Source organism: Convolutriloba macropyga, chromosome 3, assembly GCF_964194025.1.
Source record: "Convolutriloba macropyga chromosome 3, txConMacr16.3, whole genome shotgun sequence".
NCBI classification, from domain to species: Eukaryota; Metazoa; Xenacoelomorpha; order Acoela; family Convolutidae; genus Convolutriloba; species Convolutriloba macropyga.
The window spans coordinates 22,237,783-22,254,891 of record NC_134470.1 but is presented as its reverse complement, the minus strand read 5'-3'; the positions used below and the strand labels follow the sequence as shown (position 1 = coordinate 22,254,891).

General features: G+C 34.8%; 1 protein-coding gene across 1 annotated transcript; it reads left to right on the top strand.

Moving 5' to 3' along the window:
* Positions 1-4,898: 4,898 nt before the first annotated feature.
* LOC142336571 (myrosinase 1-like) lies at positions 4,899-6,572 on the top strand. The gene has a single exon (XM_075385481.1). It carries the CDS (start codon positions 4,899-4,901, stop codon positions 6,570-6,572), a length of 1,674 nt encoding a protein of 557 aa, XP_075241596.1.
* The last annotated feature ends 10,537 nt before the right edge of the window (positions 6,573-17,109 follow it).

Genomic DNA, 17,109 nt, shown 5'->3' with positions numbered 1-17,109 from the left:
GAACCTCAATTATGAAGCATCAAATAGCGGAAAATTTCATTAGTAATTAGAAGAGCAGGTAATTTGAAGCGCAATACATATCGCGCAAGGTGTGCATGCAAAATTTTTTACCTTTTTGCAGCAAAGTTCTTAGCATATTAATTGGGGCTGAAAAATTACTAGCAACACAATGAAAAACGTGAAAAATTAAAGTTAAATTGCATTTTTTTGCTTGATTTTAGTTACTTTTTTGACTTTTTGAGCCAAACATTTGGTACTATGGTAGCGTAAAATATAATCACGCGGCTCAATTTGAAATTGCCGCACGTACTCGCCTCATAACAGAAAAGAACCGTGTTTGCTCGGTACCCTAAAAGACAGTTGTTAATCTACCAGAAAGGGGAATATTTGTGATCTTTCGTTTCTCCGTATTTCCCCAGAAGATCAGCTCAAAAAGAACGGCCAGATGAATATGCAGAAACATTTTTCGGCTTCTGGAAATTCGGCAACTGAACTTTTTATGAACTGTTAGTGCGTCTATTTTGTACATGTAATATCCGTTTACCCTCCCCTCCTCGGGACTTCGAAGTGTTTTCTTCTGTATCAGACGGTATGAGACAGAAGGTATAATACAGTTTCCAGTTTTAATCCAATTTAAATATTACTTCAGCAAAGCGACTTTGATAAAGCTGATTAATTAGTCTAGCAAAAAATCTCACAATTTAGCATTTTATAGAGAGTTCGCAGAGGTTCTAATTGATTAAAAGTAAGCGAGTGATCTATAAAAAATGGTCCTGATGTTGTGTTGACGTTGGGTAGAATATTGGGCAAACTCTCGATTAACTGAAAGCCTTTTTTGTCAGACGTTTGAAATGGCATCAGGAATTTTGTTACGGCATAAAGTATTCTGGCTATAAAGAGACTTTTACTCGACCCGTGAAAAGACCATACATAGCCCAAAATCCCTATGAAATGACTTTTGCTCGACTCATGAAGAGACTTTGCTCGACCATAAATTCCTATGAAAAGACTTTTGCTGGGAACCTTAACTAAGAACCTCGTCTGTATTTTTAATCAATATTGACCCCCCAGCCCTCCCATACTAGACTATTTGCGCCTTTTCATAAGTCAAGGTCTGGACTAGGGAAACGTGCCAATTTCTCAACTATCTTAAATGTGTCTATTTCTTGTTCACCACTCTATAGATTATTTTATGTTTGCCGTATTTTTTTTATCTTGCACCACAGAAGAACTACGTGAAAATAAACCTCTCTGAAATGGCAGACAAAACTCTGTGAGAATTAAAATATAGTATATGTCTATAAGATTTAATTAACGGTAACTGATAAAGATTCGACTGGTACAAATGCCATTATGAAAACATTTTTGGTCAAGAAATAGACCGCCTAAAACTATAAAAGCTGGGTAAAACAAGATCCTTTGGCAAAACGCAAAACCTTATTGATTTAACAAACATACGGAATATCAGGAATATTTATAGTGCGATTGTTCGGGGCCGATATTACGCAAGTCAAAAGGTTGGAGAATTTAGATCACCTGATACAATTCTCAAACAAGGTTTCTGACATAAGCGCAGCGGTATTTTTTCTCAATCGGTTGTTACTAAAAATACCACATTAAATCATTGTCAAATTACAGAGCTTTATGTTTTTCGTTTTTACTATTTAAATATTTTAAGTATTTTTCATAAGCAGATCGCTAGTCTAGAAGACCGAACAAAAATAAAAATTATCGGTATGATTGGTTTATTCGGCATGTGTGCTTTTAAACGTATGAAATTGTCGGTATGTTTGGTTTTAAAAGGTAACATTCTCGTACATTATTGAAAACAAAAAAACGTGTATATGTATTTAAATTACGTATTTTCTTTAGCTCGTTGACGAAACAAGTGCAAAAAATTAGAATTTCGAGTTCGTTTTGAAATTTAATATGTAACATACTTGTAATACATTGATGTGCGTTCTCTCGATTAATTGACATTCACGGAGTTTTTATTGATCTTTTTTTTGTGGTTTGAATTTGAAAATATCGAGGGTTTTCAACGTTTGAAACCCAAAATACCAAGAGCTTCTTATGTTGAAAAACCGAGCGTAACGAGGAGATCTTATTTTTTAAAAATAGAATTTTGGGACAATTAGGGATGAATTTGTCTTGTGTTTTTACTTGATCGCAAACAGTGATCGTCGAATAATTAGCAGCACTGCGAAAAAAATTTAAAAAGCTTACAACCTGCAAAATAATTGCCACAATCACGTTTCTCGATTAATTATCTATCAATTGACGAAAAGGGGCAGTTTAAAAGTTTAATAACAAACATTTTGGCCTCAGAAAAATAAATCAAAATATAATGAGTTCTCAATTTATGAGAGATATTTATACAAAGAAAACTAATACCAATGTGCACTTTTTTTCCTGCAGAACAAAAAAGGCTAAACTTGGCCAGACATTCGTTTGAATAAAATGAAACCGATATAAACAAAAAGACCTCAAGCACAGAAAACAACAATTTTAGCATTTAAGATTGAGAATACAAAGTCTATTCAGTTTCTAAAACAAAATTCAATTCTTAAGGGTACTTGAGTAACGCTGCCTTATAAAAATCTGAGTTAATTGAAGTCTATTAAAAATCAATTGAAATATAAAGTCTAAATTTAGATTTATTAGGCGAGTAGAGAAGTCATTTTTATGAGCGATATCAGTGAATTATGCACAAATTGTTTATCAAACAAAGAAAAAAACAAAAACCAATAAGAATGCAGTAAAAAAAACCTCACGCACACAACTGAAGCTGCTGTTCTATGGAGTTTAAAAAATATATTTTTTCTTCATAGATTTTCCAGATTAGATCGTCGTTCTCCATCAGTTACATTTTTCAATCATCAGAAATTTTGTGGAAAGAACTGACTTTGATTATCAAAAATGTATTAGACACTACCTCACAAAAAGCAGAAGAAAAGAAAAAAAACTCCCTTAGAAGAAACAATACGAAAAAATGAAAAGACAATGGTCCTAACTCAAACGGTTTTTGAAACTTTTTGGTCTCCAGTTGTAACATTAAAAATTGAAAATGACAAAACGTAATTAAAAATGACAAAAATGGCCAAACTTATAGCAACAAATGAAGTGAGGATCAAAAATTAATAAAAGCGTTTCAAAGTTCAAGGTTTTCTTATAAGTAACCTTAGATACAAACTGAATAAAATTGAAATAATTGTTGGCACCTTGAAGTGCCGATGAGATTGTTTGTTTATGAGTCCAAGAGGCAAGATATCAAAAACACAAAAACTACAGGCAAACTTTACTATTCTCTAAAAAATAAACATCATCAAAACCACGAAACCGTTTGTTAAACACTCAGTCAACTATACAGAATAACTCTTCCTCGAAAAAAAAAGAAGCAAATCTCCATTTGTGACACAAAGATACAAGTCGACAAAGAGCGCCGAAAAAAAGAAAGTATTCACAAATTAAAACAAAATCGTTGAGAACAAATGAATTAAATCCATTAAAATTAAAAGCAACTACTTAAAAAATTACTCTTGGCTTATTTAAAATTTAAAAAATCAGAGAAAATTGTCTGTAATCAGACTAAATGTGATAACATAAAAGAGAAAAACATTTACATGCCAAACTTGAAAAAACCTAAAAAAAATATAGAAAAATTTTTAAAAAGCACATGGCGTCAAAGCCATAAAAGATAATATGGGATTAACTGAAAACATATAGGTTCTCTTCTCAATTTGACGCCAATGTCATGAAATTCATTAGCCATCGGCTAAAATTATGGAATACATCTTTTTATGCCTCATTAGCAAGTGAATGAGAGTTGTATTCAGTGGGATTTACTGACAAGACATCAAACAGACAAGGCGATTCTAAACACTTCCCAAATATTTTATGAAAGCAGTGAAAAAGTCTTGAAAACTATTAATTGCCCAATGATAGATTTGAGCAACAGATTTTTCGAACTTTTGGAACATCTACTAACTTCAGCAGCATATCGATAGAAAAAAGCAAAATGGAAGGTGAGATTGTCGAATATAAAAAAAAAAATCCATTGAAGCCAACAATATTTTCAACACCAATTTTTCAATCCATTTTACAAACGATTTGTGAGAATTTCAATCTTCGAGGCAACTCAATCTGTTGCTCCCGCCAGTGCAGTCCAAATCCTATGTTTATTATCAAGCTGGGATTAGATCAAAAATAGCCAAGTAAATACAAAGTAATCAATTCCTCGTAAACATCCAAAATTTCAGTACGATATAAATTACGGAGGAATGACGTGACATTCTATGCCACGTACAGCGTGGTACAACTTGGTGTTAAAAGTATAATAGGTGGTCGAAACTATCGGTTTAACTTTTTTCATCAGACTGTTAAAAATGTCTGGTCTCATCAAATATGTCAGAGGTCAGAGGCAATTATCTCTGACTCTACACCCCTTTATAACCCTGAAGGCCCAAGGCCGACACTCTTTGATGTCATATATTCAACTTAAGTCAATACATAATAACGCTATCTATTTCACTCTGACGAAGATCAAATCACCGTTCAAATGTCATCTTGAACTTCACTTTGAGATCACTCGAACCACTCATTAGCAGTAAATCAAGATCTACTTTTGAAGTCGATGTGCTTACCTTTGGAACAATTCCCGACAAGGTGTAGATGAGTATCAACAATCAAAACACTCAGATAAGTTGAACTTTTGACACAAACTTAACTCAATCTGTGAACCTCAAAGGCCAATCTAATGAGCAGGATCAAAGTGATTCCTCTGATCTTGGCAAATATTTAATGAGCACGCTGTTATTAACTCTAAACCAATATTTAATCTAATGACCAGACCGCAAATAAGTGAACAAAATTACAGCATTTTGAACTGAACTCAAAAGATGACCCGCTCGACATCAGCATTGTTTTACAAAACCCTTTTTCTATTTTTTTCTTATTCACATGGCCGAAATGTCAATATAGACGATGGTTTGCCTTTATTTGTTTACCCGACGAAGTTTAACGATTCCCAATTGGATGCCTTTGTTGCTGGAAAATTCCCAGACAACTTCAAATTTGGAGTTTCCACTTCTGCTTATCAAACTGAGGGTGCCTGGAACATAGGTGGGAAAACAGACAGCATTTGGGATACTTTTGCCCATACACCTGAACAAATGGAAAAGGGTACGGGTGATGAGGCAACTGAAAGTTATTACTATTTCCAGGATGCAGATATTGAAATGTTAAAGCAAATTGGCGTTGACCATTATCGCTTTTCAATTTCGTGGTCTCGAGTTTTGCCAAATGGTGTTATAAATGATAGTAACAAAGATATCAACCCAATAGGAGTGGCTTTTTATAACAATTTAATTGATAGCCTGGTCCAGGCGGGAATCGAACCCATGGTGACGTTGCTTCACTGGGACTTTCCTCAAGTCCTTCAAGATCAAGGAGGTCAGACGTCTGAAAAGCTCTCTGATTGGTTCGAACAATACGCTGATTTCTGTTTCAAAACATTCGGTGATCGGGTGAAGTTATGGCTTACGTTTAATGAACCATTCACGACATCACTTTGCTATGAAACTGCAGATTGCGCGCCTGGATTCTTGTCAAAGGGCGTTTTGACTTACCAAAATGCGCATCAACAGCTATTAGCACATGCAAGAGCGTACCATCTTTATAACGACAAATACAAACCTTCACAAGGTGGAAAATTGGGAATTGTAGGAAACGCTGGCTGGCACCAACCATACAACAATTCGGATCTGAACTTGTATGCTTCCGACAGACTTTTGCAATTCCAGTTAGGGTGGGTTTTGTCACCCCTTTTGGGCAACGGAGACTACCCTGATGTCATGAAAGACACAATCGCAGAACTGAGCGAGTACCAAGGATTCCCACAATCAAGGCTTCCAGAATTCACAGATGAACAAAAAGAAAACTTACTGGGCTCCTTAGACTTTTTGGGTCTAAACTATTACGGCGGGGACATTGTTAATTATATATACCAAATTTACACCCCAGATCCGAGCATGGAAAACGATCAATCCGTGGAGCAAAATTTTCCTGAAGACTGGATTCAGACAATGTTATTTTTCAACAGAGGCTACCCCGCTGGATTGCGGAAGCTTTTAAGATGGATCAAAGAAAAATATGGTCAAAAATACGATTATGAAATATTTATAACAGAAAACGGGTACGCTGCCCCTGAAAGCGACGCCGAATCTCCTTGTCTGCAAGACACGTTTGACATTGATCGGATGAAGTTTTTGGTTGCGCATTTGAATCAACTCTATCTATCGATAACAGAAGACAATGTCAATGTGACAAGGTACACGTCATGGGCATTAATGGATACATACAATTTTGGAAACGGGTACAGTATCAAATTTGGTCTATACTGCGTGGATTTTGACTCAGAAACGAAGCAAAGATATCCAAGATTCAGTTCATACTTGTACAATGAGATCATAAGAAATCGCGGCTTTGATAACTCGTACCTCATGGAACAAATGAAAGATATGGGAATATTGGAATTGCTCGAGCAAACAAACAACGATGATTATCACTTTTAGAATAGCCTTTTTAACATCTAGACAATTATATTATGAAAAAAAAAACATTTCACATTATTTCAGACACCATATTTAGCTACTCAGGTGTCGTTTTATTTTTTCAGTTAAGGTTCTGATTGGTAGTTGCTAAAAATCAATTTTATCTGCGCATTAAAAGTGACAACTAGCTTCACAAACAATAGATTAATGATTTACTTTATTTGAAACAATCCGGCAAAGTAAAAGTGTCTTAATCATTTATACTTTTACACTTTTTCAAGACTTCTGCAGAACGTTTAATTTAAAAGATGCTGTGGGCGATATTTTAATTTAAAAAGAATAGTCGCAAAAAGTATTTGTAAAATTCAATTACTGCTGAGAATGGGGAACTATATAACGCCCACCTACCTTTAAAATGCATAATCTGCAGCAAAAAATATATTTAACGCACAGCTAACTCGGAATTGACACTGCGCAGCTTGCAAAAATTGTTCGGCAAACGTAATCGAAAGCCAGATAATGAAAACTCGGACAACAAGTTCAGCTGTTCCATGACATTTTCTTTCTCTACACTGAATTGATAAGCTTGTGATGAAAAAATTTGATCCACATTAGGCTTGCTTCAATTAGATGCAAGTTTTCCAGAGAATCAAGAGTTGTTTTCTTGACTTGTGCAATACTTCTGGAGCCAATACTTTTGCTGCTCTCCAATGCTGGCCCAGAAAACAGAAAGTTTTTTTGCACATTTGATAATCTCTTCAAAATTTGTAGCAATCGATTGTTTGGATTGCTATATAGTACAATCTTCATTCCATAGGTCCTCAAAGTCACCACAGTTTCAACAGCAATTAATTCTTTCCAGTATCCTTTGGTTGATGTTAGTTCGTATTTTTGCCAATCTGTTACCAGCACTAAAGATGCAATTAGACAAACCGGAAAGTTTTCTCCAAATTATTACCACATTGAGATCTTTAATGCACTCAGTAATGACAAAAAAACTCAGAAAAAATTCTGTCCATTAATACAGCACATTGATAGGAAGATAGCGGAAAGTTGGGACTGTTGTCTGCAGTGGCGTCTTCTGGAATGTTACTGTTAATGGTTGTTTTTCGGAGTTCAAACCAGCTAACGATTCCTCTTCCGAGAGCGGGATCTCAGCGTTGGCTAGGACATCGTTCAATTGATTTGATGGTTCCTTGGAGATTCTTTTTAATTTAAATAAAAGTTTTTTTAAACAGCAATACGCCCGTATTGATGCTAAGTTGATTCATAAGATGTGATCAGAGCCCCAACCAATGCACCAAAAAAACAGATCAAAGTCAAAATTGAAACCTATTTTCCAGTGTAAGGTTGTGAAGACATCCGTTAAGTTAGACCACTGCTTGCGTTGCACCAAAGCTGCTTTTGTTCATGAAATGCACTTAATTTCTGAGCGTGGGGAAAGAGTGTTCAGAAACTGAAAAAAGATACTATGCTCTTTTCGCTTTTTTTAGAGAACCACACCACTAAAAACCGGAATCATCTGAATCGCGGAAACTGTGACTTGGAACTGATAGTTTTTCCACCCGATAGAACTTCAACTCCGCACACAGCAACAAACTGCTGAGTCAATTTTGTCTCAAAAACGGTTCGTAGAAAATCAATTCATCAGTGTTAAGATAGCAATCATATAAAAAATCGGGGAGGTGGGATTAGTTTATGGTTCTAAAAGTTCGAAACAGAATAAAATTCTTTAAAACAATCTTTTTTTGTTTTTTTGTTGATTTTGAGACAGAACAACCAGACACACCGTATTGGTGAAGAGATTGAGTTGTTTCGGATTGGAAAATGTTTTAAAAACTAGGACAGTTTTTCGGTGGCCAAGACAAAATCTAGTGATAAAAGCAGGCCTTCAAGGGTTAATTTATAAATTAACCTTTAAATTAGTTTTAAATTTGTGACAAAAATTAGTTTTATTAACTATATGCTTCCGTTTAAAATCTATTGTGAAGCAAATAATTGAGCTCCACCGTACCACTGTACAAATTTCATAGAAAACTGTCAGTTATAGTCTTGCTACAGAGTTGTTTAAATTCAGTTTCTAAAAGAAAGAGCGGGCTAATTTGGAGCAATTGAATGCTTAGGTAATTTTTGTGCCAAAAACCACAGATAAAAAGCTAACCAATTCAACTTTCTCATTAGAAAAACACATAGAATTACTCTTGGAGCAAGAGAAATTGAGAGCTCATCTTAATAGTACAAATCTGAAAACTGGAAGCAAAAACTGAAAACTTAACTTTCCGGGCGACATGGGGGAGTTTTTGAAACTTTTAACTTTTTTCAGCCAGGATCGTTAAACTATTCTCTTCAAGTTATAGAGCATTGGAAAGAAATGACAGCTGTCCAAGATTCCCAATTTACTCAATTTTCCTTCAAAAATATCTGCTAAATAACCTACCCAAGGTCTTTTTTTCCTACAAATACTTCAAAGCCCAATGGGCAGAGGAACAAAATTTTTATTTTCAATTGAAAAATATTTTGAAAATAAGTTTTTGTGAGCGAAAAATTAGTGGTTCAAAAAACCAGAAAAAGAGAAAACGCAGAAAACTGACGTATTTTTCGGTTTCATCTCACTAAGATCAATAGAAACAGTTTTATGAAAATGCAATCCAGCCGCACAGAATAGCAAACAATCCTAAAAACTGAACATTTTTTAATGGTCGTGTAAAAAACTGGTAGGGGTACCAACAAAATGTTTGAAAAAGACATCCTGAAGTTATTAAGTCATCCATTTTTATTGTTTCGCACCTGCTTATAAGTCCTTTTTTTCATATACGTCGAAAAACCAGAAGGACCACATTTAAAATATTTGAAACCTATTTTAGTAAAAACAAAAATTTCCCGCAGCATCTTGTTAGAGATTTTCTAAGTACAAAGTTATCAGAGACAACACACCTAATTTGTTATTGTCATAATAAAATATTGCATCAATTATCTCAGGGCAAAGTTTTCATAGCTTGCGGTTAAATACTAAAAACAAGCGAAAGCAAGCGATTTAATGTTTAAAAATTTTAAAACACAGCCGACTAACGTCGGTCGAATTGCTCTCAAACGGCTGGCGAGCGGTTGGCTTTGTCAGTAGCTATCCACGGTTTAGTGAGCCTATTTTTAGCTTGATTCGACTCTGCAACTTTTAGTTCTCTAGCCTTGTTAAATAAAAAAAACTGATATTTTAAAAATATGCAAAATAATGAAAAAATTAGAAGAGTTTCCAGATTTCACAGTGAAAATGTTCAAATTTATTTTCGGTCTCTGGAGTTATGTCAAGTAACCCATCTGCAAGACTTGAAAAGCTTTGTTGGCCAGTAATGATCGTTAAACTCAGAAAAGGAGAAAAATATTCCAAAATTTTGAAAACAATTGCGAATTTTAACAAAATCTTGCAAAAATTCAAGATATTAAAATCTTCAAAACCATTTCATTGTCTCAAGAGACTATCCAGTATCCCTATTTCAAGGTTTAAAAAGTTTCATTGGCTCATAATGATCCATAAACTTGGAGCATGATAAAAATTTTCCAAAAATTTTAAAAAAGTGCTAAGGCTGTAGTCATTAAGATATTGAAATCCATTCCATTAGCGTTAAAAAATTTGCGACAGCTCATCATAAAGCTTTGTAGGAGGTCCCTAGGACCCTGGTGTCGGAAGAAACGATAAAATTCAAAAAGGTTCAAAATTTCAAATATTTTCAAAAATTGCTGATTTTAAAATCTTGAAAAACATTTTATTACATCTAGAAGCCATGCAGTAACCTATAATGACAACCTAGGGGAGGTTATGTGGCGTTTGATGTTGGAGAAACCTGAAAAAGGTCAAAAAATTTTAAAAAAAACTTGAAGTTACATAAAAAACTGCTAAACTTGTGATAATAAAAGTTGGAAACTAATCCATGGCCAAAAAACATATCGAGTAACTCATTATTTAACCCTGTCAGAGATTTTCTGTTAGGCTGAAAAACTTGGATAGTGAAAATGAATGCAAAAAAATTTTTAAAAAAATCAAATTTTGTCAAAAAAATGCTCAATTTCGCAACGAAATCATGAAAAACATTGCTTTACGTTTGGAAACTATGAATACCCCTTTTTTCAAATCCATGAGGAGGTTTTTAGGTTTTTCGGCTGTTGAGGCCGAAGAAACGCAAGAACCGACAAATACTTTCAAAAAAACTTGAAAAAAAATGCAGGTTTTATTAAAAAAGTTTAAAATTTGTCATATAAAAAAATTGATAGCTATTCCCTGGCAAATGCAATCTTTCAGTAACTTATAATCAAACCCATAAGCACGTTTTCTGGCCTCTATGTCTGGAAAAACGTGGATAATGAAAATTAAATGTCCAGAAATTTGAAAAAATTTGCACGTTTTGTCAAAAAAAATGCTAAGATTTGTTATGTTGAAATCTTTAAAAGCACTCCATTACATTTAAAAACTTTACTGTTACTTTTTTTCAAACCCTAAAGGAGGTTTCTTGGCCGTTGAGGCTGAAGAAACTCAAGAACCGACGAAAATTTAAAAAAATACCTGAAAAAAATTCAAGTTTTATCAAAAAAATTGATAAAATTTGTCATATTAAAAAATTGAAAGCTATTCCATGGCAAATAAAAATTTTTCAGTAACTTATTATCAAACTCTTAAGGACGTTTTCTGGCCCCTCGTCTGGAAAGACGCGGATATTGAAAGATAAATGTCCAAAATTTGAAAAAATTTTCACTTTTTGTCAAGAAAATGCTAAAATTTGTAATGTTAAAACCATTCCACTACCACTCAAAACAATGCAGTAAACTGTTTTAAAACCCTAGAGGAGTTTCCTTGACACCTTTGGCTAAAAAAACTCAAAAAACAAAGAAAAAATTGTCAGAAGGCTGGGAAAAAATTATAAAATTGCGTGTTTTTAGCGATCGGTTGTCCGTCAGTAGCCACGGGGGGGGGGGGGGGGGGGGGATCACCGGTGCTGATGAGGGAGGAGGGGGATGGGCAACAGTGGGGTGGGTGGGACAACATCGTGGTGAGGGGGAGGGCTCTAAGAGCCGCCCTTCACACCATAAGTATAAGGCTCCAAAACAGTTTGAGCTGAAACAGAGCCAAAAGGCTCTAAGAGCACTTAATGCCCACTAAACACTACCTGTTCATCCCGTTTTTGAGGACGAAAAGTCAGAAGTGTCAGCCGAGAAATCGGTCAAGCAAAAAATTGCATAAAAAGACCGACAGGACTAATATAATTGCTACAAACTTCGTTTCAAAGCAATTAAAAATCAGTTCTACTGATCAAAAAATGAACTCAACCGTTGTCAAAGAAAAACGTCTTTTTTCGTTTATCAGTCCACAACTTCGCCATCTGATGAGCTCTTTTTGTTTTATGGTTACCACCTCTTTGAAGCTAACCAAACAGTTAAAATAGCATTCTTTTTTCAATTGTTTTCTTACACGTATTCGAGCTTTTCGAATCCTGCCTCGATTCAAAAAGAACCTTTCTCTAACTTGATTCATTATTCGGTTCTAGTAGCTCAAATGATCCTTTCCTTCGTATTTTAAAAAAATGCAAAATCAAATTTTTGAAATATGTAATGTTAACTTTTTCCTGAATAACCTTTCGTAGAGTAAAGAAAATTTGAGCACACTTGAGCAATAAAATTTCCGAAAGAGGGAAAATTTTGGTTGTTTGTATGTAATAACAAAAATATGGCGACAGAGATATCCATATAAAAAAGATCTGCTTTTGTAGTGTTCAGAAATTCTATGTGGCTCAAGCTGTTCCATTACATTTTGAAAAAAAAAGATGTTTGTTTTAGTAGCTCAGGAAAGCTAAAATGCAGAGTTACAACATACAGAAAGAAGTCAAAACAGCTATTTTTGTTCTAAAGATGATCCGATATTTTGTCTATCATATGATTGTTGCAATTGAAAAACCATTTGACTTTTTTCACGAATACACTAATCTTGCTTCATTTGGTCAAGGGAATACATGATTTTACAAGTTGCATTGCCCTAAGTTACTAGTTGTTGCAATTTGTGAAATGCATCTGAACCTTTGTGGAACTTTTCTGTAAAAAGGGGTTGCCCTGTTTTGCTCGTTGCTCTAAGACCTCTGTATAATTAAGGACTATTAAATATAATAGATAGCAATAAATTAAAGAGAACTCAACTAACATATTGAGGATGAATTGTTGTAAAAACAAGTCGGTGTAGTTAACAGAATCAACTTTCTGGGGGAGAATTCGGGTCGTTCCTGTTATAGCCCCCATGAAATTATAGCCCCCATTGTGGTATACTCATCTTGATCTTCAAATGTGTTTATTAGAGGTTATTATATATCACTAAACCCACCAATAAATTTACACCAAGTAAAAATACACCAATTTTGTTCACTTTTATTTGACTTTCAGTAGTAAAACCCCGCCACTTCAGTTCAGCTGCTCACACTTAAAAACGAGAATTTTAGATCACCCAAAACGAAAAAGTGAGGGCTAAAAAGTCACTCTTAAAAAGCATAGCAGGTGGAATACAGGAAACGACTCAGAGAGTCGTTGACTTTAATCCCTAAACTCACCTCACCTATATAAATTTCTAAAGAGAAAAAGTAACTGCCTAATAAAAGGACAAATATTTTTAAACCTGGTACCTCATTATTTAGTTCAGGGTTTTGATGTCGGACGAGGGCTAGTGTGGGGGGCTTTTGAGGTGTGTGTGTGTGTGTGTGTGTGTGTGAGGGGGGAGGGGATGTCTGTAGTTTGGATAGGGAGGACGGACTGTTATTAGGAGAAAACTGCTCAAAATGTTCTTTTGACCTATATCATAAAACATGCTACTGTTAAAGTCCAATATTCGAAAACAGAATTCAATGTTCCAAAACATAAGTCAGATCAAGCCATGAACAACTTGGTTCAGCTTAAAAAAACTGTAGAGTACTAATACTCCTTGAGTAGTACTAACTTGTAGAATACCAATACTCTTCGGTAGTAAAATCGGTCAAGCAAACATTTTGCTTAAAAAGACCAATACGTTTACAATAATTGCTTTAACTTCTTTCGAGAGCAAATAACAATTATTTTTGAAGCAAACAATTCAGCCTCTGACGTCTGCCATTTGGTTAAGAGGAAAGACGGATTTCGAAAACCTCTAATTTCTATAATTGGAGTGGAAATTTTTATGCTTATAATTGCACTTTACGACACAGACAGGCATTAAACTATGAGAATTCATTTCCCCATTAATGCATTCGCTTAGAAGCCAAAACATTGTTCATAGCATTAATGTCAAATTACAGATGTGTTAAAGGTATCACACATTACCTACAAACGCGTCTGACTCGATCTCAAACAACTGACAGGTGAGTAGCATTGGCAATCGCTAGCCTAAGCTGAGGGAGCCTGTCCTCATTGGTTGAGGGCTTGGAGCGGGAGAGTGGGGGATAAGGGCAAAGTAATTCCGAAACTCCAGGTACATCCCCTCACATATGAATTTATCTAATTAAGTCGGTCTATCGCAATTAGTGGACTTCTCCGCGACCTAATGTTCTCGGGCTTTTCTGGTTTCTCCCGTTTCTCACGCCGCAGTCACATGTTTGCAAGACGAAAAACCTTTTGGACAAAAACCTCCCGTACTAAAAAGGCGCGTACAAGACCACCAGAACTGAAATAATTGCCACACACTTCATTTGAGGGCAATTAAAAAGTGCTAACATTTGTGATTGAGTTTATCAAAAAATTTTATTATAAACTTCATAAATTTTCATTGACTAGTTGATGTCTGGACCACGAGGCTTACAAAAGATGACAGCAGAGTGGTCATAGGTATCTAGTTGGAAATATCGATATTAGTTGCCATTTACAAACAAATGGGGACCCTAAACTAGGTCTCACACAAACAGCAGTTTGAAAAAATTTTGTGGGCAGAAAATTCTGTTTCTCAATGGTTGTAATATTGAGGCATTTGGGGGACATTTTTCAAAATTCGCAAGATTTCTTTTGCTCTTGTTTCGTACCTGCCCTATATTTTGACTAGTAAAAAGACAGTTTTAGAATTAACTTTGGTTTGATTTAACTTTGATTCAAAAGACCATTCGATAGCCCAAGTAAGAGCTGAACGCTATTTCGCGAGCTTAACTTTTTTCCCTTTTTGTAAATACTTTTTTCATTCCCATCAATTTTGTGTCCGGTAGTTTTCGGATTAAATCGTACAGTCGCAAACGCGTGCACTAAATTATGGTTTAAGCTTTAGAGGTTAATCGGCCACAGCACAGCTTACATGTCATTCATGAGACAAACATATTTCATGAATCTGATTAAACGATTTTTGGATTGTTTGAACTTGAATAACAAAAACATTAATAGCATAGATTTATTTCCTGGTAGATTACAGTTGGATAAAATTGATCAAATTCAAATAAAATCGATTGCACATTGAGTGTAAAACATAGAAACATAATTCAACTATATACAATTAAGCATTTAGGGAGTCAATAATTCATCTCAGATTATATTGCTAACAATAAATTTTATCTTCAAACGTAATTTCTAATTTTCAAAACTAATTCATCACACACGATAGTAGCTACCAGGCCAGAGCATAGTACAAATATGTTGCAACAAAAACTTTTTTTGCAGATTGTTTCACATGGTGGGTGATGGAGGCAAAAGTACAAAGATAGATAGAGACGACACTATGAAGGAAAGCTTTATCAATAATAAGTTTTATAATATATCATAAAGGGACGATTTGGGACATACGGATACCTAATTCAAGGCTTCAGTTCAATTGACAACAAATATACCGCTTGCGATGCTTTCATTAAACGGGTGAAGAGCACAAAACCTATTATCTTCATTTACAACCGCCATATTAAAACATGATAGACAAAAATTTGATAAAACCCGTGAACATTTTCCCAGAGGAAATCAAATTAAACAGGTCGAATTGGACCCAAATGACTTTTAACTTGTTCTAGAGTGATGCATACAATGAGGTACTGCAAAGAATAATTCAGCAAAAAATTATTCAGAAGTCTTCATTCACTATCAAATTGTTCTGATTTTTGTATGATATTCTATCTTGTTAAAATCAGATGATTAGATATACAGAAACATAAATAAAAACTACTCATTTAATTGCTACAAGCTAGATCTATCCGGGAAATGTTAATCAGATCATAGCGTATCATCCACAACTTAGCAGAGTTTAATAGAACAAACATACCTCAGTCGAATTACTCTCGGATGATGAAATGAGGGTAGCTTTGGTTGTACCTAGCTTAAGCTTATTGAGGCTGAATCAATGGGTACGCATACAGTGGACACCCCACTACATGGAAATTGTTTAACACTGCGAAACTATGCATCCACAACGGTTTCTCAAACCATAAATTTAGAGACTACTGAAGCTCCTAGAAAACTGAACAGCACAGGGACTTCAAAACCACATCATTTATCAACTATCTTGTTCGATAGAGATCAAAAATCAAATTGGTGAGAACAAAATTGCAGGACCAACAGGGCTCCAATAATTGCAACAGGACCCAAATAATTGCAAAAAATGTTCGAGCAATTGTAGTGATTACCAGGTGGTTATTAATGGGGACTCAACTATGAAAAGTAGCCAGAGAAAGTTACCGGAAAATAGCAGCCGTTGACCTCTCTGAACAAAGTTGTGATTGAAAAAGGCAAACCAAAAAGAAAACTGACACCACAAATTTTTCGAAATGTCAAAAAATGTTAAAGTTTACTTCAGTTTTGCCATAACTTTTCACACAACTGATCCACTAGGATAATGATGTTCCCTATCTCCGAATTTCAGAAATATGCTGTTTTAATATATATTGCATATATTGTTGTCAATCTCATTCTCCAGCCAAATGAAGTTTCGTTTACAGTGTAAAAAGCTTAAACTATGATACCAATAAGCTTACGTACACCTAGAGCATTTTTAAAAAGCGCCACAAACAGCAATTAATATTTCATTTCTTCGAAAAACTCCGCCCTTCTTTCGCCGGAGATGCTTCGAGTCTGTTATCTTTCGATAACGTTTGTATGCATTCTGTGTACTAGATTACATTAAACTTGCTTTTGGTTTTTTGTCCATGAAAATCGTACATTTCAAATCGCAACAGCGTGGCGCACAGTTAAAAAACAAAGCAGCTTAACCATTTTTTCTATATTAGCGGAGAAAAACAGAACGAAAACCCTTTCAATAGTTCACATCTTAGCGTAAAAAAACGTTTTAAGCAAAGGTAACGCTTAAAGAGCACAAATTGAGCTGTACTTAGCTTTTTGGTACCATAGTGTAGTTGCCGATGATAGCAGAGTGGCCAATTTTGGCTGCAAATGCGGACCAAACACGTAAAATAATGGGCTGAAAATCAGCGCGAGCTGTGCATTTACAACTCTGTCGCTTCGTAATCAAAAAATTCTTCCATAACTCTTAAAAACAGCCGAATTTTTGTGAAATAACAAATAAACAGTAATGCTGAAAAATTTTAAAGGAGTGTACTGCAGTTTAAAGCAACTACAACAAACAGGATGTACTTTTTCA

Bases quoted from the DNA above. Each gene is read 5' to 3' on its own strand.
- LOC142336571 (XM_075385481.1), top strand. From the start codon at position 4,899: ATGACCCGCTCGACATCAGCATTGTTTTACAAAACCCTTTTTCTATTT.